Source organism: Equus asinus, chromosome 12, assembly GCF_041296235.1.
Source record: "Equus asinus isolate D_3611 breed Donkey chromosome 12, EquAss-T2T_v2, whole genome shotgun sequence".
In the NCBI taxonomy this organism is placed as follows: domain Eukaryota; kingdom Metazoa; phylum Chordata; class Mammalia; order Perissodactyla; family Equidae; genus Equus; species Equus asinus.
The window spans coordinates 77,559,212-77,581,987 of NC_091801.1; the positions used below are offsets into that span (position 1 = coordinate 77,559,212).

General features: G+C 46.2%; 1 protein-coding gene across 11 annotated transcripts in view; it reads right to left on the minus strand.

The window, feature by feature from the left end:
• ZFAT (zinc finger and AT-hook domain containing) overlaps nucleotides 1-22,776 on the minus strand; it is a 248,322-nt gene that overhangs the window by 209,276 nt on the left and 16,270 nt on the right. For 8 of the 11 annotated variants that reach the window (XR_011493397.1, XR_011493398.1, XM_070481648.1 and 5 more), the window contains exon 2: nucleotides 7,321-7,497. The exons of 1 other annotated variant lie outside the window; for it this stretch is intronic. Coding sequence is in view for 8 of the 10 variants with exons in the window: in XM_070481648.1 (XP_070337749.1) it covers nucleotides 7,321-7,497 (177 nt within the window). In the remaining 2 variants the exon portion in view is untranslated. Of the gene's footprint in view, nucleotides 1-7,320; nucleotides 7,498-8,704; nucleotides 8,984-22,776 lie in introns of those variants that run through there. 2 more of the 11 variants (XM_070481645.1, XM_014855373.3) reach the window with 2 other exon arrangements.

A 22,776-nucleotide genomic window follows, 5' to 3' on the forward strand; every position in this document is an offset into this window, starting at 1 on the left:
TGTACTCTCAGCACCCAGCACAGCACCCAGGCATACAGCAGGTGCACAGTTATTGAATAAAGAAATGGAAGGAGGGAAGGGGAGGGGAAGAGAGAGAACAGATGAAAAGAAAAGAAGAGCTCCTAATGAAGGTCTGAAAGGGGGAAGAAGATGACAGGCCAAAAGAAGGCTCTCAGGAGCCCCAGGGAAATTCCTCCTCAAGCAAGGCCAACCTCCCCACCTCCAGCAGGATGAACAAATGCGCAGCATGAACACACACACACACACACTCACCCACATACACAATCTCTCTCACACACACATTCTCTTATACATACACTCACACACACAAACAAGAGGGAGAATGAGCTGGGCCCATTTGGCAATTTTTTCTTGGACCACAGCCCAAGAGTTGATTAGGAAGAAGGGAGAAAAATGAAAGGTTCTTCTATAGACCACTTCCTAAGTGAGCAAAAAAGATTAAAAGGCTATAAAATAAACGAGAGGATTTAGGAACCTTCATGTTATAAAGGGAGACCAAAACAATAAATCAATTACTACTCAGTTAAAGGTTTAATTAAACCATTTCAAGTATCTCTCAACTTAAAAGGAATTGTGAAGGCTAAACCTGAATGGAAATCATTAGAGAGAAACTAAGCCTCTACAAGTCTCTAATTTTATGGACTTGCACAAAGAAAAAAGGGACTTAAGAGTTCTTAATGAAAGATTTTTGAAGAAATTTTCTCATATTAAGAGTGTGAGTTTAATTAAAGTCTTAAGAAACACTTTTTAAAATTAAACGACACGGGTAAGTAATCTTCCAGTATACACAACAAATAAAAAAGAGAAAATGTATTCAAGAAGAGCTTAAGTCAAAAGTAAATTAGTTAATAAAGGAAAATAATTTATAAAGTAGCTCCACGGTAAGAGTCTGATTATACTCAGAGTATCACAAAAACATGCAAATGCCATCAGACCAGCTGGGCCCAAATTCCACTTTTCCGCTTACTAATTAGGTAGCCTTGAGTATGTTGTCTGAACTCCTCTGGTCTCTGAGCCACATATTCCTCACTTATAAAACCTGAGTATTGGCAAGGAAATAGAAGACCTGAATAACGCTATAAACCAAGAAGCCCTAAGACATATACAGAACACACCACCCAAGAACAGCAGAGCACCAATTCTTCAAAGTGCATGTGGAGTATTCTCCAAGACGGACAACATGTTACGCCACAAATCAGCACTCAGTGAACTTAAAAGGATGGAAATCATACAAAGTATGTGGATCGAAATTAGAAGGAACAAAAAGAAATTTGGAAAATTCACAAATGTATGGAAATTAAATGGCACTCCTAAATAACTAATAAGTCAAGGAAAAAGTCATAAGGAAAATTTAAAAATACACTGAGATGAACAAAACAAATGCATAACATACCAAAATTTACGGGATGCAGTGAAAGCAGTGCTTAGAGGGTAATTTACAGCTATAAACACCTATGTTAAGTAAAAAAGAAAGATCTCAAATCAACAGCCAGCCCTTCCCACTTAAGAAACTTGAAAAACAGAAGCAAAGTAAACGCAAAGCAAGTAGAAGGACAGATAGTATAAAGATTAGAGTGGAAAGAGATGAAATACAGAAAAACATAAGAGAACTCAACAAAACAGGCAAACTTTTAGCTAAACTCACCAAGAAAAACAGAGAGAAGACTCAACTGCTAAAATCAAGAATAAAAGAGGGGCCATTACCATTGACCTTACAAAAATCAAAAGATTCTAAGGGAATGGAATGGTATGCCAACAAATTAGATAACTCTGATGAAACGTAAAATGTCCTAGAAAGAAACAAACTACTGAAACTAATTCAAGAAGAAATAGAGAAATGTGAATACACCTATAACAAGCAAATAGACTGAATACGTAATCAAAACACTTCCCACCAAAAATAAAAAGCCCAGGACTAAATGGCTTCACTGGTGAATTCTATCAAACATTTAAGAATAAACACCAACACTTTAAAAATCTTCCAAAAAACAGAAGAGGAGGGGACACTTCCCGCCTTATTCTACGAGGCCACTATTATTACCCTGCTTCCAAAACCAGACAAAAACATCAGAGAAAAGACCCTAGACCAATATCTCTGAATATAAATACAAATATCTTCATCAAAATACTAGCAAGCCAAATCCAGCGCCACTTTAAAAGGATTATACAAAACAACCAAGTAGGATTTATTCCAGGAATGGAAGGGTGACCCAACATATGAAAACCCATCCATGTAATATATCATATTAATAGAATCAAGGGGAGAAAAAAACACATGGTCATCTCAACAGACACAGAAAAAATATGACAAAATCCAATACCTTTTTATGATAAATACACCCAATAAACTAAGAAGAGAAGGGAGCTTCCTTAATCTGATAAAAGAGCATCTACAAAAAAACACCACAGCTAACGTCATACTTAACAGTGTAAGACTGGATGCTTTCTCCCTAAGATCAGGAACAAGACAAGGATGTCCACTCTTATCACTTCTATTCATCATTGTGCCGGAGCTTCTAGCCAGGGCAATCAGGTAAGAAAATTAAATAAGAAGTGGATTGGAAAGGAAAAAGTAAAACTATCTCTATTTACAGATGACAAGATCTTATAGAGACAGACTCCTAAAGAATCCACTAAAAACATTAGATCTAATAAGCAAGTTCAGCAAGGTTGCAGGATACACGATCAATATATGAATAGCAGTTGTACTTATAAACTAGCAACGAACAATCTGAAAACGAAATTGAGAAAATTATTTCCATTTACAGTAGAATCAAAAAGAATAAAATACTGAGGAATAAAAATAACCAAGGAGGTATAAGACTTGTACACTGAAAACTATAAAACAGTGCTGAATGAAATTAAAGGCATAAACAAATGGAAGGACATCCCATGTTCATGGATTGGAAGGCTTACTAATATTAAGATGGCAATAGTCCCCAAACTGATCTATAGATTCAACACAGCCTTTATCAAAAGTCCAACAGACTTTTTTGAAGAAACAGACAAGCTGATCCTAAAACTCATAAAGAATTGCAAGAGACCCTGAATAGCCAAAGCAATCTCGAAAAAGAAAAACAAAGTTAGAGGAGTCACATTTCCTGATTTCAAAACTTACTACAAAGCTACAGTCACCTATACGGTATTCTACTGGTATGACTGAGGACACTCAGTCATATATAGATTAATTATATACATGGATTAATGGAACAGAATTGAGAATCCAGAATTTTACCTATACATTTATGGTTAACTGATTTTTTTTTAAAAGATTTTATTTTTTTCCTTTTTCTCCCCAAAGCCCCCCGGTACATAGTTGTATATTCTTCGTTGTGGGTCCTTCTAGTTGTGGCATGTGGGACGCTGCCTCAGCGTGGTTTGATGAGCAGTGCCATGTCCGCGCCCAGGATTCGAACCAACGAAACACTGGGCCGCCTGCAGCAGAGCGCACGAACCTAACCCCTCGGCCACGGGGCCAGCCCCTATGGTTAACTGATGTTTTACAAGGGTGTAAAGATCATCCAATGAGGAACTTGGGTAAACAGTTATGGAGATGTGCCTTCCTCATTTAATATTGTTTTAACTTTTTTATAGCAAGCTGTTATTACTTTCATAACTGAAAAAAAAAGAGAAAGTACAAAGGAATAAAGTAATTGCTTTGATGGGTTTGCCCACACAGTGCCTGGCCCAGCAGAAGTACCAAAAGACACGCGAACGAGCAAAGGAGAGCTTTGTAACTATGAGTTCACCTGCAACAGCAAGAAGGAGAAAGAAAGGTCTGGGGTCTAGGGAACCTGCTCAGCAAGCCTGAAGCCCCTGGGCTATTAATGGGGCCTGCAGGACGAGAGGAGGAAGAACAGGCCCCACCTGTGAATTCGTGATGCCAAAGCCACGGCAGGGAAAGTAAGAGGGCTTATGCTGGTCAGAACGGTTCCCAGGTCAAGTGAGTTCTGGGAGCTCTGGTTTGGATGAGGAGGACCCCTGAAGCTTCCTGAATGAGGAGTGACAGGTGGGATGGAACACATCCTCTGGAAGACAGAGCAGTAGCAAGGCCAGTGGCAAGAAAACGAACAACAACAAAAGGTGATTGGTTCAGTCGACACACACGAAGGGACATACCACGTGCTGGGCCCTGTGCCAGGACCTGGGACACATGAGCTGACATAGCCCAAACCCGTTCCTCGGGTATTCCCTGAGAAGCAAGTGAAAGGGACAGAGACCAAAGCGCAACCAGGAAGGACAGAACTGAGACATGTTCGTGGGGTTGTAGGAGCCCAGAGAAGGGCCTCTAACCACCTGGCTGAGGGATGAGTTCCTAGAGGCGACCCCAAGCCGAAGGAGCCTTAGGAGCATGCGAGGGGGAGCCAGGCAAAAACGCCTACAAGGGGCTTCCTGGGCAGAGCTACTAGACTGGGGAAAAGAGGGAGGAGACAGGCAGGGTGGGCTGGTTCTTGGTGCGGGAGGAAGAGGAGAGTGGACCTCTAGGAAGACAGAGCAGTTCAGGATGACTTCCTGAGCGGATAGTGATGTCCCTCACTAACGTCGGTGAGGAGGAAAGAGTAGAAGTCAGAACATGTGTACCTTATAAAACAAGGACACACACAATTCCATGTGAAATTTTATCTGCTTTATCATTCACTCATTTATCATTTATAAATGAATTGGAAACTCCAAATTATTTTATCTTATTTACATTTCATTTTAGTAGGAAAATAATCTTAACAAGCAAAGCTGAATAAAAATAGAATCAAAAGCTTTCTAATAGCCCTTCTTAAAGTTCTTTACAGGTTTAAATCATTTGACTTCCATCTCCATATGAATTTTACAGAAGAGATTAGCCATTTTTCTGAGTTTATAGACGTTCAATGCAGAAGCAGGTACGCAAACTTTTTGACATAGCTCTGGTTCCATCTGTCTGTCAAGCTACACTCTTTGGCAAGCCCGGGTATCTTAACCGTCCAGCAGGGAGGTTGACGTGGGGAATGTGGACGTCACCAATGCTCATCCAATCGGGTCATGGAGGATGAGCCCTACTCACTCCCGGGACTGGGCAGCACACGGACAGATGGCTGAACTTCGAGGCCCCTGGCACTAGGCAGATTCTTTTTTTTCCAGCTTTATTGACGCATGATTGACAAATAAAATTTGTACATATTTAGATTGTACAACATGGTTTTACAAAGTATACAATGATTTAATATACACGTACAATGTGAAATGCTTACCCCAATCAAGTTAATTAACACATCCATTACCTTACATAATAACCACTTTTTGTGAGTGGTAAGAACACTTCAGACGTACTCGTAGCAAATTTCAAGTATAAAATACTGTATTAGTAACCATAATCACCACGCTGTACATTAGAACCCCACTCCCCGGCAACCACCGTTTTACTCTCTGGTTCTACGAATTTGGCTATTTTAGATTCCACATATAAGTAAGATCAAACAGTATTTGTCTTTCTGTGTCTGGCTTATCTCACTTAGCATAATGTCTCCAAGGTTCATCCATGTCACAAATGGCAAGAATTCCTTCTTTTTTATGCCTGAATTATGTTCCATTGTGCATGTGTGTGTGTATACCATATTTTCTGTATCAATTCATCTGTCAATGAACACTTATCTTGTCTGTTGTGAATAATGCTGCAATTAACATGGAAGTGCAGATATCTCTTCGAGATAATGATCTCATTTCCTTCAGACACATGCCCAGAAGCGGGATTGCTAGATCACATTATAGTTCTATTTTTAATCTTGGGGGGAACCTCCGTACTGTTTTCCATTGTGGCTGTACCTATTTACATTCCCACAACAGCACACAAGGGTTCCCTTTTCTCCACATCCTCACCAACACTTGTTATCTCTTGTCTCTGTGACGACACATTCTAACAGGTGTGAGGTGACAGCTCACTGCGGTTTTGATTTGCATTTCCATGATGATTAGTGATGCTGAGCACCTTCTCAGGTACCTCCGCCTTCCTCTGAGTGGGGAGAGGACAGATCTGTGCACAAGGCCTGGGCTGGGGCGGGAACACCACAGACACAGCGCCAACAGCAGTCCATGCTGACGGTGATACAAATACTTCTTGCTCCTCCTCATTTGCATTACTAATTCCAGGTGCTGGGTTTTCTCAGTTTTCACCTTATACCACTGGCAGCAGCTAGCAGATTCTCCTAACTTCTCAACGACTTAATCCTCCACATTTCTCTGAGCACCCTGGGAATGGCCAGAGGGACTCATTAACCAAAACATTTTTTGTCTGGAGTCTCTCCTTGTTAACGGTGTCAGACAGATGATCAATAAGCCAGCCTGTTTAGAAACGCCAGTCTGAATATTCCCAGGAAAGAACAATTGGATTATTAGTGTGGCTAATGAATCCTGCGATGGGACACTGACTGCATAGATTGTGCTTCCACCCAGGAGACTGGCCATTGTTCCTCATCATATAAAAATAGTTTTGTGGGGGCTTTTTCTAACTCTTGTCTGCAGCTGTTCCTGCTGCACTATGTATTTTCTTCGTCTGTGGGGACCTAATTACAGTGCTCGGCCAGCTTCTCTAATCCATCCACCTGCTGCATCTGATACTGTTCAGTGGGAGACGCCTGGATGCGGAGACAAGATGTATCTCACTTCACACACTGACTGTGAACCTGAAGGATTTGGTGCAAATCAAAGCTTTGCAATTTGAGTCCTTGTTCCTGGCTTACGTGATCAGTTCAGAAATGCCGTTTCTAAGATTATATATACTTATTTATTAATCATGTATGATATAACAACAGCTTCCCTTTACTGTCTTCTCTGTGCCAGGGGTCACCCTAGGTGTGCAGGTATATGTATTCTTTGACTTAACCCTCACAGCCCCCTTGCAACAGGCTTATTAGTCTTCATTTTGCAGGTAAGCAAAGTGAGGCTTCCAGAATTAACATCATTTGATTCAGGAAATGCAGCCAGCAGGTGCTAGAGCTGGGCTAAACGAGCTCAGGCTTTTCACACTGGTGGATGCTGCACCTCCTTTCTTTCATCCATCCATCCATCCATCCATCTACTAACCAAGCACTGAAGAAGCACCTTCAGGGACCAGGTACAAGAAATTCAAAGAACGATCTTATGTGAGCAGACCTACAATTGGACAACTATCGTGACTTCTGGGTTGGAAATTTGGATTTTCTAGGTTTCTATGCCCACCAAATAGAAGCCGAGCATCAAAGTATTTGAGAGCAAATCAGCACCAGCAGCATCACCAACAGGCACATCCGTGGGCATGGCACCCCTCATCCAGCACTCCAGTCCACTTACCATCTCCGGTTTTGCTTGGGTTGGTGGGTTCAGGAGTACTTAGAGGCCTAAGGGGGATGATGATCTCATCAACATTAACCCCTTCTTCTGTGTGCTTCTCAGAAACATGGGAGAGGAGTTCTGACTGATTTGGTGAGAAAAGGTTGCAACATTTACACATGAAGATGGCTGTGTTTTCTGTAAAAAAAAAAAAAAAAAAGGCAAAATGTTATGTCATGTTCACAAAACAATGATTACTTGCAACTGCCAAAGAAAAATATTGAAGGCTGCCTTCTTTTTTTTTTTTTTTTTTTTTTTTTGCTGAGGAAGATTAGCCCTGAGCCAACATCTGTGCCAATCTTCCTCCACTTTATATGTGGGTTGCTGCCACAGCATGGCTGACAAGTGGTGTAGGTTCAGCACCCGGGCTGCCAAAGTGGAGCATGCTGAATTTAATCGCTACACCATAGGGCCAGACCCATTGAAGGCTGCCCTTCTGAGCAATCACCAGCCTCCAACAGACTGTGTCCCTCTCATGGACACTTCCATGGCCAGGCAGCTCCCTTCTAACTTCGAGTGGCCCTAGTTGCCAGAAAATTCTTTCTTCACTATTTTAAAACCTCAGTCCTCCCGAACAGCCTCTAATATGGACCTCCCTGTTACCGAGATCAACACAGCCCAGATTCCAACATCAACACGGCAAAGTGAAAAGCAAATACGCAATTTGAAAAGTTAAATCCAACCTTCAAAGGACGAACTGCACTGGCAGCAATTAAGTATTCCAGCTAGACGCCCTCCAATTAGGTGCAAGGGAATATCGATCAAAATAGCATTTCTCAAAAGCCAAAACACCTTTCACTGGCTGGCACAGGAACTAAGAACAGGAAGGATGGGAATCTGCTGCTTGTTTAAGCCACTTAATTTCTACTTAAAGCATTATCACTGTTCCCAAATATTTACCAGTAGTCCATTATGTTCATCCCATTACACGAGGCAGGAAGACAGAATGGAAACAAAAACCCTCATTTTGGAGTCTGATAAAATAACTATAGGCACATATAGGAACATTAAATTTAGGAACCAATAATGATTAAAAGCTAGGAGTTTTTTTGTTTTTGTTTTGTTTTCATTTACACTGGAAGAAACCCTGGTATGATGGAAAGGACAATGGCTTTGAAGCCAGACAAACCCAGGTTAAACTGCCAACCCCAGTCCCTAAGTGCTGTGAAGCTGAGTGGCCTTGGAGAAGCTGGAATGAAATAGGAGACGCAGGTGATGCCCATGCTGCAGTGGGAACCCAGCAGGCACCGACTCACTCGAGCTCTCCGTCGACCATGCACCCTCATCACCCAGCAGCTGGACAGCTGAAGACCTGCAGCCACGCTGCCTGGTCCCCAACACTCACCATCACAGCCTCACAGGCACGCAACGCTGCCTAGCAATCACAACAGGTCTTGAGGCCACCGACTCTCTCGCGGGGACGGGGAACGAATATTTCAGACCTCTTCCTCTCTCCACACCCCCATGCTCACTCTCAGCTGCTGACCTTGCTTCCTCTTTCATTTGAAGCAGCCAGAAGACGGCCTGCACCGGCTTCCTCCATCACACCCGCCGACGCGACTGCACCCTCGCCCACCCGCCAGCCTCGCTCCGGTCGGCAGGAAGGTGGGCAGAGCGGTGACACGGACGGCGGGAGGGGGGCTTCAGCAGAAGCGGTCCACCCCGGTGCAGTATTTTTACCACTGATATTGTCTAGAATTGGCAGCTCATGGAGATAATAAAAAAACAGACCAACATTTAATCACTGTTATTGCTTTTCAATTCTCTAAAGACAACACACCCTTAGCGCCTGCTCCTGCAGCCCTCACCCTGGAAGGCCACTGGACCAAGGGAAACCCCACCCCCCAACGACGTCAAGTAACTTCTGCTTCTTTCTCCAGATCATCGGCTCTTCCCTCTCCATTGCTCTCCACATTCTATTATTTCTCCTATATTCTATTATATAATAATATATATATAAATATATATATATAAATATAAATAGAATAGAATATTATATTTATATTATTATATATTATATAACATAATAAAATAAATATAAATATATATAAATAATAGAATGTATTCTATATTCTATTATTTCAAGACAAAAATTTCTCTTGACCTCCACTCTCCCCTACCCCATTTTTCTCCTTCTCTTTACAGCAAAACTCCCCTACCAGAAAGAGGAGATTAAAAAAAGGCAGTAAGCCAACAGGACTTGGCGACAGTGAGGACAGAACCCCGCAAGGCACTGGAGTCACAGAAACAAGTCCCTTTCTGGATTCAGAGAAAGGGTTTCTCCACGAACAAGCAGGCGAAGTAATGACCTAAGAGAATTCTTTTCTACCAAACAACACACGAAATAGAAATTTAACAAAGCAGAACATTGCTTCGTCAATGGAAATCTCTCATGAATACCATCAATCAATACTTTATTTTTTTCCAAGAAATGTTTTATTCCTAAGGAACCCAAAATGCTTCCCAAACAAGAAGAGATTACAGTAATACTTCTTTTCCTTATATGAAGCCATGTAGTTTCTCAACGTGCTTCCTGCTGCTCCTACAACAAACCTATGATTTAAGCAAAAGGGGGTTTGTAACCGCCATCCCACAGGTGAGGAAACTGAGACAGAGAGAGGGCAGGCAACTTGCCCAGGTCATAGTTGCAGGAAGCAGAGACCAGACTCTCTGCCATCTGCTTCTGACACGAGCTATTTGGCTACGGACCACGAGCTGAGCTTCTCCAAGTCAAAGCTAAAATACTTCCCACTACAGCCAACGACGTGTGAGATGAAAATCACCACAGAGAAGAGCATGACCCCAAATCACTTACCCATTTCATACCTGCTCATTTCCACACCTACTGAGTGGCAGCCAAGGGGTGGGCCTCACCACAGGTGCTGGGGACAAGACGGGAATCAGGCACAAGGCTCTGCCACACAGGAGGCCACCGCTTCATCAGGAGACAGACATGTCCCAGAACAACTGCATCTCAGGGTTTTACTGGAACTAGTTCCCAACAGACCTGCAAGCATTCTTGATCCTGGTATGCTTTCAGGAGGAAGAGAATCCTGTGACATTTAACAGAGCAGACCTTCTGGGAGCCACAGGAGATCCTGAGAGGGGTCTCCTAGTTCATAGGCACACCAAGCACAGTCTGGAGGCTAAATAAACAAACCTACTTTTGCATCTCAGTGTGACAAAGTGTTGGAGGCTGCTCTAAGTAAACTAGTACCCAGCTCTTCCACACAACCTGAAGGATGGGCGGGCGGCGGGCCTCAGCCTTCTGCTATCAGTCAGCACGTGTTTCCCGAGTGTCACTCGGCGTCCAGCTGTTAGTCAGGGGGCAGCTGGACCCAGAGTTCCTGGGGTGCAGGTGGAGACAAGCACACATGACCCAGGACGACAGTCACATCACTGAGGGCTCAGCCATGTGATGCAGGCTGTGATTTCAGCATCTGTACTGAAATCACAAAAACCATCAGAGGCCTAGTCAGCAGGGCAACACACACTGTAGGAGGAGGCCAAAAGTCACCGAGGAGACGGAGAAGCATGTCCTGGGCCTCCACTTCTCCGGGCCTGGGGGCAGCCCCCCTCCGCTGACTCGCGCAGAGACCTGCTACCACGTTCCGGAGAGCCTAGCTCTCAGCACAGCCCTGGGCCCGAGAGCACTTCTCCTACAAAGTCCTGCAATGTGGACTTGCACGCGGGTGGCGGGACCTGGTGCTCCCATGAACACACACTGACCACCACCAGCAAAGGGGCCAAGAGCCTCGAAGACGCTGGCTCGTAACTTCCACCCGGTGGTTCTACTGCTCGAGACCTCACCTTCATAATCACCCAAAATGCAAACGGGATTGTGCAAAGATACTCCACACGGAGCCATTTATGCAGCAAGTTCCAGAGACGAGCTCTGCAGTGGGCAGGTCACAACACATCCCCACAGAGAAACCGGACGAAGCCACTGAAAATCGTACCTTCAAAGAATCCTGACTGACAAGGGAAAATGCCCATGGTGAACATTAAGTTCCAAAAAGTGGGATACACCACTCCTCAGTATATACATAATTTTGTTACTAATGGACAGGCATTATTTATGAGCAGATGGATAGAGAACAGCCAGCCAGGTGGAAAGCACAGACACTAAAATTCTGACTGTTAAACTCTTTTTTACCACTTATGTATTTCCTACAATAAGCCTATATAACTTTTAATGATCAGAAAGATTGGTAGGCCTTCTACAAAGCAAGGGAACAGAGAAACAGAGCAGTGGGACACAGCTCTGAATGACGAGCTCCGTGCTGCTCAGGCGTGGACGGCGTCTGGTTCAAGGCTGCCCCCCAGCCTGGCACGTGACGGGCATTGAACAGACGTGGGAGTCGAAACGTGCGCTGCAGAGCAGCACTGTGCGAGGGGCAGGCAGAAAGCTCCAGCTCCGGTGCTTGCAAGGCTTCCGGGAGGAGGAACTTGAACAGATCTGGAAAGGCAGCCAGGAGCTGGCGGGCGGTCCTGGGAAGGGCACTCAGACTCCAGAGTGCACCACATGTGGGCTCCAGGCCACCCTCCACGATATCCCATGCAGTCCCCACCTCCGGCCAGCCAGGGCTCATCACCCGAATCCTACCAGGGCAGGACTGAGGTTCAGAGAGGCTGACCTCCCCTCAGCCACACAGCCAAGGAAGCGCAGGGTCAAGGCAGAACCCGGCTTTACCAAACCCAGGTCCAGGGTCTCCACAGCGCCACGTGTCACTTCCAAGGTCGGCACTGGTAAGGAACGCAGCCACACAACAGCCACAGGACCACAGGAGGCCCCTGAGCCATGCCAGGGGGCGGGCTCACTTTTGCTACCAACAACGCAATCTTGTATGGGAGAGCAGCCTGCTTTCCAGAAGCCGGGGCAGAGGCATGAGGTTTCCTCTTGAACATAATCTGTGAATGCCCCCAGGCCTCCAACTTGGCAGGAAACTGTGCACTCTTTAGGACGTTCATAAAGCAGCGTATAAACAGCAAATGCCAACACACGCAGAGAAAGCGTCGGATCAGGCTGCAGCCCCCAATACTAAGAACTGTTACTCTGCCAAAATAACCACAAAGCAGCTATTTTCGTTTTTTATAGTGGACGAATATGAAAAAAATGTATCTTACACCCTGAAATACAATCATAATTATGTTGTCAGCTATTTCTGATGAAGATGCTATAATTTGGATGCATTTTTAGGTCCAATTACTGTGCACTCATCCTTAACAAAAGAACTCAAAGGGAAAATGATGTCTTCAACACAAGGAAAATCACACAAGTTTGGGGTTTGAGCATTCAATTTCTACGAATTATCGGCCAGTTTTTAACCAGCTACTGTGTACTATTAAAAAGGAAAATCTTAAAATAAATGTATAAATAAGTCCTCATTTCTGAAGTCTGATTTTCAAACACTCCTGACCAGGAATGGCCAGGTCCTGTGACCTCTGACCTCCCACCTGCTCACCATCACCTTGCCTGGAGACCCAGGGACAAATGACGGCCTCTGACCCCATTCCGCTCAGAAGCAGGTCATGAACTGCAGTGGGTTCATAGGTCCCAGGAGTTTGGTTGGACCCCTTGGAGTCTAGGGAGGGTCACTGGGAGCCACAGGTCACAGCTGTGGGGTGGCTGGGGCTCCTGTCCCATCCTTTGGCCACAGACAGCCCACCTGTCATCCGGAGCTGGCCCGCTCCTCAGGGACCCCTCCCAAATCTCAGGCCCTAGAGCAAAAGGACAAAGAGCGTCAGTTCATCCTTGAACCGAAGTCACACTGGCCAGCTCACGGACACTCCGGCCCAGCGTCCTTCCCTTTGTAAGTCCATCTGCTGTGGAGGTGCAAGGGTGGGAAGACCAGAGCAAGACAGAATTCAGGCATTCCGGGTCCCCCAGCCCTTACACCAGATCTTATTATTCTTATTATTATTGATTACAGAAGTTACAGTATGAATACATGCTCACTGTAAAGTCATCAAAAAGATAGAAGCCTTTAAAATAGAGACAGCCCCTTATCATCCTCTCTGAGAACGAGAGCATCACGGAGCGCAGCGTGGTGTGTCCTTCCAGATCTTTTGCTGCGTATCACAGGGAGAGAGAGAGACAGAGAAACCTCAGGCACACCCCCCACTCTCCTCTGGATCCCCGGTGTCCAGGCGCCCCCCCCAAACCCTCCACCCATCCCAGGGTCCTGCTCCCCGCACTGGGCTCCGCTTGGAGGAGGGAGAAGAGGTACCTGGTGTCACTGACATGGAGGGTCTCGGGAGCTCCAAGTGAAAACTTAAAATACATTTTCTAATAAAAACATTAGAAATGGCATGGACACCTGGGAGGTCTCACAAAAACTGCCCAGGCCTGGGTGTCAGCAGTCCTGGACTGCAGCCTCTGACTGGCTGCACACATACCGGCAAGTCACTGACTCCTTCTCTCAGTATAAAGGGCCGGAGCGGGGTGCCTCGGAGAAAAGCCCCCGCGGCGCATCCCAGTCTGGGTTTAAGGATCCAGAAGTAAGTACAGATGCACGGAGTCCGGATGGACCCATGTTAGAGGGGTCCTGGGGAAAGGTAATGCCACAGGAATCTGCTTTCCACAGCCCCCACTTCCTGCAACAAAGCACTGAGAGAGCGAGGCTTTCCTGGGTGAGAGGCTGCGTCCACACGGGATCAGGGCCAGGATGAGGAAGGCAGAGCTGTGGGGACCCACCCAGAGCCACGACTCCCACCCACCCCCTGAAACATGCTTTATCCACAGGAAAGCTACTAAAGTGAAAACTGAACGTTAAGGGCAGGCCAGAAAGAAGAACAGAGCAGCAGGAAGGCAGCTCCACAGGTGGGAAGGCGACTGACAGAGATGGCAGAAGCTGTCAGAGGCCAGGCAAAGGGAATGGCAGGGATGGGGCAGCTGCACAGAGTTCACTCACGGCCTGAGGCACCCCGGTGTACACGCACATTGTTGAAATGTTGCGGCAGCTCTCAGACATTGCTGGTAAGAAGGCAAAACGGTACAGCCACTTTCGAAGACAGCCTGGTGGTTTCTTACAAAACTAGACGTACTCTTACCACACAATCCAGCAGTCACATTCCTTTGGTATTTACCTAAAGGAGTTAAAAACTTGTGTCCACATAAAAACCTGCACACGGATGTTTATAGCAGCTTTATTCATAACTGCCAAAATTTGGAAGCAACCAAGACATCCTTCAGGAAGTGAAGGGATAAATAAACTCTGGTACATCCAGACAATGGAATATTATTCAGCACTAAAAAGAAATGAGTTTTCAAACCATGAAAAGACACAGAAGAACTTTAAATACATATTACTAAGTGAAAGAAGCCAATCTGAAAAGGCTCTCTACTGTATGATTCCAACTATATCACATTCTGGAAAAGGCAAAACTATGGAGAGAGCAAAAAGATCAGTGGTTGCCAGGGGTTAGGGAGCATGGACGGAGGAACAGACAGAGCACAGAGGGTATTTAGGGCAGTGAAAATACCCTGTATAATACCACAATGGTGGACACATGTCATTACACATTTGCCCAAACCCACAGAAAGCACACCAAGAGTGAATGCTAAGGTAAACCAAGGACTTTGGATGACGATGATGTGCCAATGTAGGTTCATCAATTGCAACAAATGCACCACTCTGGTGGGGATGTTGATAATGGAGGGGGCTGTGCATGTGGGGGGCAAGGAGTATATGGGAAATCTCTCTAACTTCCTCTCAATTTTGTTGAAAACATAAAGCTTCTCTAAAAGAGAAGTTGAAAAAAATTTTTTGTAATAGTGGCAAAAAGTTCCAGACAGATGGAATAACTGTACTTTTCCCTATTCCTCCCACTAAGCACAACTGAAAAACCTGGACATTACAGATCAAACAAACAGAAGACTGTGAAGGTTGGAGAGAAGGTGGCAGAACAGCTAAGACCCTTGGGACCTGAGGAACAAGATGGTAAGTGCCTGGGGTTTTCTCTTTGCCTCCTAGAACCCACAGGAAGAAATACCAACAGGCGCAGGCAGAAACAGCTCCAACAAGAGTCTGCTCTCTCTGGCCAACAGAACAGGGAGAGGGCAGCCTCCCAAGATGGAAATCTTTTAGACAGTTATTTGCTCTACAACAGCCAAATCCCATAGACAGCACTGTGGCCCTTCCCCATCTCTGCCAGCAGAGGCCAAGTGGGAAGCCAGGACTTCCACCCCACTCGGCAGTTAAGGAACCCCCACCTCCCACTCTGATGGGCTGGTATCAGGGGAGGCCTTTCTTCACATCCTCACCTCCACGTCACTGGAGGCACCAGGGGAGCAGTACTGAGGCACCTCTTCCCCTCCTAGACAGGGCTGGTGTCAGCAGAGACCGAGTGGGGAGCCCCACTGGCTATAACAAGGCAGTACCCCCTTTCTCCCACCAGAGCAGCGTCAGAGGGGGCCTGCTAACACATAAGATTTAAATACGATCCAGAACCTCATAACATGATATCGAAAATGCCCAGGATTCAATCAAAAATCATCCCTCATGATTTTCCAAGAATCAGGAAAAGACAATCAACACACACTAACACGACAGGACACAGATATTAGAATTATCTGACGAAGATTCTAAAGCAGCCATCACAAGAATGCTTTAATGAGCAAGTACAAACATGTTTGTAATAAATGAAAAAACAGAATGTCTCAGCAAAGGAATAGAAGACAGAAAGAAAAAAAAGTGGAAATTTTAGAACAGAAAAATACAATAACAAAAAATAAAAATTCAATAGATGGGCTCAAAACAGAATGGAAAGGACAGTAGAAGAAAGGATCAGTGAACTTGAAGACAGAATAATAAAAAGCACACAAACTGAATAAGAGGGAAAACGAGCTGAAAAAAATGAGCAGAGCCTCAGGGGCTGTGGGACTATAACAAAAATTCCAACACTTGTGTCATCAGAATGCCAACAGAGAAGAAAGACAGTGGGCGTTAAAAAGTATTCAAGGAAATAATGGCTGAAAATTTTCCCAAATTTGGCAAGAGACGAAAACCCACATGTTCAAGAAACTCAAATAGTATAAACTCAAAGACATCCATGCTGAGACACATTATCATCAAACTTCTGAAAACTGAAGGAAACGAGAAAACCTGAAAGTAGCAAGAAAAACAATTTCCTGTATGGAAAAACGATTCGAGTGACAGCTGATCTCTCACCAGACACAATGGAGGCCAGGAGGAAGGGGGAGACAACATTTTCAAGTGCAGAAAGGAAAGAACTGTCAACCCTCATCCTGCAAAAACACCCTTCAGCAAAGAAGGGGAAACCGAGGCACTCCCAGATGAAGGAAAACAGAGAAGTTGTCGCCAGCAGACACAACCTAAAACAGTGGCTAAAGGAAGTTCTCTAGACAGAAGGGAAATGATAAGACAACAAATCTTAGGGCATCAAAAAGGAAACAACAAAGGGAAGTGTAAAAATATGAGCAAATACTTCAGATTTTCTTTCTCCATTTAGTTTTGTAAATGACGTATGAATGTTAAGCAACACATATAGCTCTGTCTAATGTAGTCCTCAGTGTATGTAGAAGAAATAGTTACAATAATTCTATTATAAATGGGGGAGGGTAAAGGGATGTGAGGCTTCTGTACTTCACACAAACTGGTAAGATGTCAACAAACAGTTCTGCATCTTGACTGCGGGGATGACGACACAAACCTACGTGTGGGACAAAAACGGACGAAAACTACATACACACATTGCGCCAACGTCAATGTCTTGGTTTTGATACTGCACAAGAGTTATGGAAGATGTCACCACAGGGTCGGGGTGATGAAAAAGTTCAGGAGATGTATGGTGGTGATGGTTGTGCAATAAGGTGAATGTCCTTAACGCCGCTAAACGGTACACCCGAAAATGGTTAAAATGCTAAATTTTATGTTATGTATATTGATCAAAAAAAGGTGTAACCGTTGGAGTAAACCAAGTAAAGGTACATGAGACTTCTCTGTACTGGCTTTGAAACTTCCTGTGAATCTTTAATTATTTCAAAACACGAAGTTAAAACAAAATACTCTGGGGGCTCACACGGTAGCAAAGCAGTTAAATTCCCATACTCCGCTTTGGGGGCCCAGGGGGTTTGCCGGTTTGAATCCTGGGCATGGACGTATGCACCGCTTATCAAGCTATGCTGTGGCAGCATCCCACATATAAAATAGAGGAAGACAGGCATGGGTGTTAGCTCAGGGCCAGTCTTCCTCAAAAAAAAAAAAAACCTCTTGCAAACAACATATACCTCTGACTGCCAGATTGGATCCTCCGGAACGGCCCTAAATTTGAGAAGAAGCGTGTATATTGCTCGGCATATCTGTGACCCCATCTGATCCCAACTTACGAGGTATGTAAGGCTCAGAGAGGTGGCGTGAGGCGGCTCAGGGCAGCCAGCCAGGGTTCAGTCCAGGCCATGTACCCACCTCCATGGATGGCGGGGTAACGCGGGCTCTGAGGGGCTGGCTGTGTACCCACATCTTTGTCAAGCACCCTGCACCCCACTTGCACACATTACCTGCAGCCAGAGCTCCACCCAGCCCAATGCCATCTTCCCTTCACAACGGTGCTGCTACGGACACAGTAGGCGCTCAATTAATGTTAGGTGGACAGATGACTACAAATACGCTTCACCATTTATCCATAACCACTAGAAAACAAGAGGCTGCAATGCTAGCCTATTGAATTACTCTATTTAAAAGCTGCAGTTTAAAAAAATCTCTTCTTTCCCCTCTTGATTTGTATAAATCATCCTCTCAGCTCTGTAACTACCTTGCTCTTGGATTGATTAACTCGAGAGAGAGTTCACAGCCAGAGCTAAGAGCCTACGAAATTATCTATCATATGAGAAGAGGAGGGTGGCAAATTCCTCCAGACTTGTGTTTTTGTTTTCTTGTTTTTCACTAGCCCTCAGGATATTAAATTCATAAGAGCTGGCAGCTTCCCAATAGGAGAGGAAATATTTTAACAACATAAAGCCAGACTGTGGTCACATCCAACGTAATGAATAAAGTCTCAGAGTGTGCAGCTTAGTTCAATTTAAGAAACCTTTTTCCTTTATCTTGAGGAAAAGAGGCTTGGGCCAGGACGAAATATTTTCCTTCCATTTTACAGAACTTTTAACCAGCTGTGGATACACCGTATGTATCCCCGTCGCCACATGCACTGAGAACTTGCTGCAGCCGAAACAAAAGGATTCAAAGAGGAAGAAGGAGAAGAGAGGAAGCTTAAATCAACTAAACACTCCACGAGCCAGCACCACGCAAGGCCCTGCCAGGCGTATGTAATCTCCACAACAACCCTGTGAAATAGATTTGCCCATCACAATTCCTCAAATCTAAGACAACATCTATTTTAAGAGGCACTGATATTTCACACACCACTAAAAAAGATAAAAGCACTGCCAAATAATCTAAGACACACTGGTTTCTCATCACATGATTCTAAGACACCTATCAATTTTAGCGATGTGAAAATGTGAGTCTCAAGGGGCCAGCCCCGGTGGCACAGTGCTTAATCGTGCACTGCACTCCGGCGGCCCAGGGTTCTCAGGTTCAGATCCCCCGTGCAGACCTACAGAAAACTCTCCAAGCCATGCTGTGGCAGTGCCCCACATACAAAGTAGAGGAAGATGGCACAGATGTTGGCTCAGAGCCAATCTTCCTCATCCAAAAAGAATGTGAGTCTCTGAATCAAGGAAGTTCAGTAACACGCCCAGATTCCGATGGAGGTGCAGCAGCGTCTGAGTGCCAGAAGGCTGGACGTGGACATGGGGAAGCCTGGCTCCCAAACTCTGCTCTTTGCTCAAAAGTCCCCATTTCCCCACTGGGCACCCCCAACTCAAACTCGGGCTAGGAGCCCTGCTTCTGGGCTCACCTCCATGACGGTACTTCAACCCTGCTCTCAAAAGAGGGAAGGAGACAAATGTTTCCTGAGTGCCAGGCCCCTCCACATGCCTTCACCTTCACTCCTGACACCACGGCTGCTGCTGGCCCAGAAGGCACTGCTGTGAGAAATGGAAAAATGCACCCCTTCCTTAAGACGCTAGCTCCCCCTGTCAGAAAGTGGTCATAATATACTGATTTTGTTGGAATAAAAAACTTCAGTACCATTCACAGAAAACAGTCATAATGAGTATACAAATCTATGATGTGAAATGAGTCCCCTTAGATGTGGTGCCCCTGTGCAGTGTGCAACCTGCACAGCCATACACAGTGGCCCTGCTAGTAAGTCAGCCATGAAGATATTATTATCCTGTTAGAGATAAGAAAGCTCTACCTTGCCTAAGAGGATCAAATTCATGCCTGTATGGTTCCAAAGTTACTTGGTCAGCTATAAAGGGGCTTAAAAATCAGGCAGGAAGCACGTCGTGCATGAGTGTGTGGGCATGTGTGTCTATACAAGAACACACTAACCACACGCCACAGAAGAGCATGCAGAGAAGGCAGAAACTCCTCTGCCTAAGGCCTCAGGCAGGGCTTATCAGGGGAGAGAAAGCTGAACTGGTCCAGGAGCTGGCAGACGGCTCGAGGAGGATGGGAGAATGGCGCTCGCTGCAGGCGGGGAGCAGAAGCAGCTCAGTCAAGGAGGCAGAAACAGAGGAGCGCCCAGACCCCTGAAGGGCCTTAGGTGCAGAGAGGAGGACAAACTCGAGGCAGGGCGGCTCAGTGGGGTGCCTCCGGGAGGCAGGCAGCAGCCAAGGAGATTAGCAGCGGCTCTCGTCTTCGGAGAGCCCACGGGGGAAGCTGGCCCAGGAGGGGCGAGGGAGCCTCCCCAGCAGGAGGCCCACCCAGGAGCAGTGGGGCCAGGGAGGCCCTCAGAAAGCCAGCCCCTGGGGAGAAGCAGCTGCCCCCAGGTCCACTGATGGGGCCAAAAGCTGCAACCACATGTGGAATCTTTGGGTTCTTAAACGTGGCAACTAAATGAGATTTTCCTGAAAAGAAAACACAGTGCAGACCGACAAGTCCAGTCTGTGGGTGAGATCTGTCCTGAGGGCCGATCGGCTACTTCTGAGGAAAGGGTTTCCACCCAGGTGACGTGGGGACCGCAGTGAACTGACAGGGGAAAAGGCAGGGAAACCGGACCGGTCTGAAGAGACGGAGACAGTGATAATGAGAGAGACAGAGACACAGAGAGACAGTGAGAGACACAGACAGTGAGAGAGACAGAGACAAAGAGAAAGACAGAAAGAGAGAGACAGTGAGAGAGACAGAGAGAGAGAGAGACAGAAAGACAGAGACAGTGAGAAAGAGAGAGACAGAGACACACAGAGAGACAGAGACAGTGAGAGAGACAGAGAAACAGAGAGAGACAGAGACAGAGACAGCACGAGGATCTACTTTCCCACCATCTGGCGCCCGACACCCACTCCGTGCCCGGCTCTGGGGAGGCGGATTATGAACGCCAGTTACTCTGCATTCTACAGACTCTGCATTTTTCAGGTCTTCCACAATAGGTATGATCCAAGGAAAAATTAAAGTTAAAAAAAACACAAGTTGATATTAGAAATATAAGGATAGTAAGTGACGAAATAAGGCCTCCCTCTTTGGGGGAGGAAGATGCTGACTCCCAGCCAGCCTGGGCCTTGGGCAGTCTGCAGTGCTCTGAGCCAAACACTGACTGAGGGCCGAGCGGGGCCACGGCCACGACAGTTCTCGGAGGCGCACACTCTGCACGGGGGTCAAACGGCTTCTCACGGCTGATGACCTCCTGTATGTCTCTTTCAGGCTTATTAGATATTTGATGACCGGAGGGGTGAGGACCTTATGTCTTATGCTCTCCCTGTCAGCCTCTCATGACATGTTAGGTTGGTAAATAAAAGTGCATAGTATTCAGATGACAGAGGGAGGGAGGGAGAGAGAGAGAGAAAGAAAAGAGAAAATTGCTTTAACCATTTTGCTTTAACTATAAGATAGATTTAGATTTAGAATCAATGTGGAAAAGGCATTCTTGATGGAAAGTTACATGCGCTGCAACAAGATACCCAGGGGGTGTGGACAGCCAAGCCTTCAAGAGCCAGATTCCAGAGCCACAGGGTGCGGCCCAGGTGCGCAGATGGTCCAGGATTAGGGAGGCCAGGCAGGGAAAGGCACAGGAGCCCGCGGAGCTGGATGCTCTAGGAGAGTTCCCAGGTGCCAGCCACGGGAAGGAGAGGCATCAAGACTTCATGGCCTGGAGTGGCACCGCAACCTCCCCCACCCCACCCCCAGCTGCAGACGAATATTTACACTGCGTCCTTTGTCCTCACAGACCTTCCTGTCGCACCTGACCCTCCCCCCGTCCTGAGAAGCAGCCAGCATCACCGTCACCATCGTCTTACAGAGGACAAAGCTGGGGCTCAGAGAAGTTGTGAGTGGCCAAGGAGCCCACAGCTAGATAAAGTCAAAACTTAACCAAGCCCTTCCAAGCCGACCACCACACCTGCCCGCCCACCTGGAGGCCAGCACGGTGCCGGGAGACACTTACGTCCTGTAAGACGACAGCGGTCTCTGTGAGGAACACAAGCCGTGATCCCCACCCCACAGCCAGTGTCACAGTTAGAGGGTCATTCATTACAACAAAGGAAGGTAGCTATACCAAAAGGGGACTTTGTTCCCTGTGTGTCTGTTATCATTTACTGCAGCAATTCATCCCAGGGCGCAGGAAGCTGGAAATGAGGGCCCCAGAGGTGGGTGCTCCCGACTCACAGGACCACTCCTGAACAAGCATGACCACTGCATGGCTTGGCAATAGGTCCAGAGCCAGACAACAGAGGACCGCCACATATGGGCAGACAGCTTTTTTAGCAAAAAACAAAAATATCAGTTGTGACCAACACACAGCAAACCCAGGGCCTTCACTCACCCACAGTGGGCACCATACATGTGCTAGCAGCACCCTCTGGTGGCTGATCCCTGCACTACACCCTCCATTCACGGCTGAGTGGACCACAGTGGAAAGATGGCCAACATTCACTGATTCCCAACTCTCTGCCCGACGCCAAGCTTGGCTCACCACCCAATACACTTTCACATTAATCCAGTGAGGGAGGGGCTGCTATCCCCATTTTAAGATGAGTAAACCGGGCCCAGGGAGGGGACTGCAGAGTCACACAGCCAGTGAGCACGCAGCAGGAACACAGCCCCAGCCCCCACTGCCCAGACCTAGCGCCCATCCTAAATGAGGGGTCACTGCATGACATTGCTGCTTCCAAGCAGGAGCTGGGTTTGTCATGGCAGCCCAGTCCTGACCAACCCAGCACATGGACCAGACCCAACTCCAACCAGAGTCTGTCCTCATCACAATCAGTCACAACCCGGCCAATTCTCCATCTGCAGAAAAGTTATCTTCAAATCTTATGTACTGTCCCATTTACATGCACATTTCTGTGTGTGCGATGGAAAAGATGCTGAGCTGAAGAAGCCTGGCTCGGAG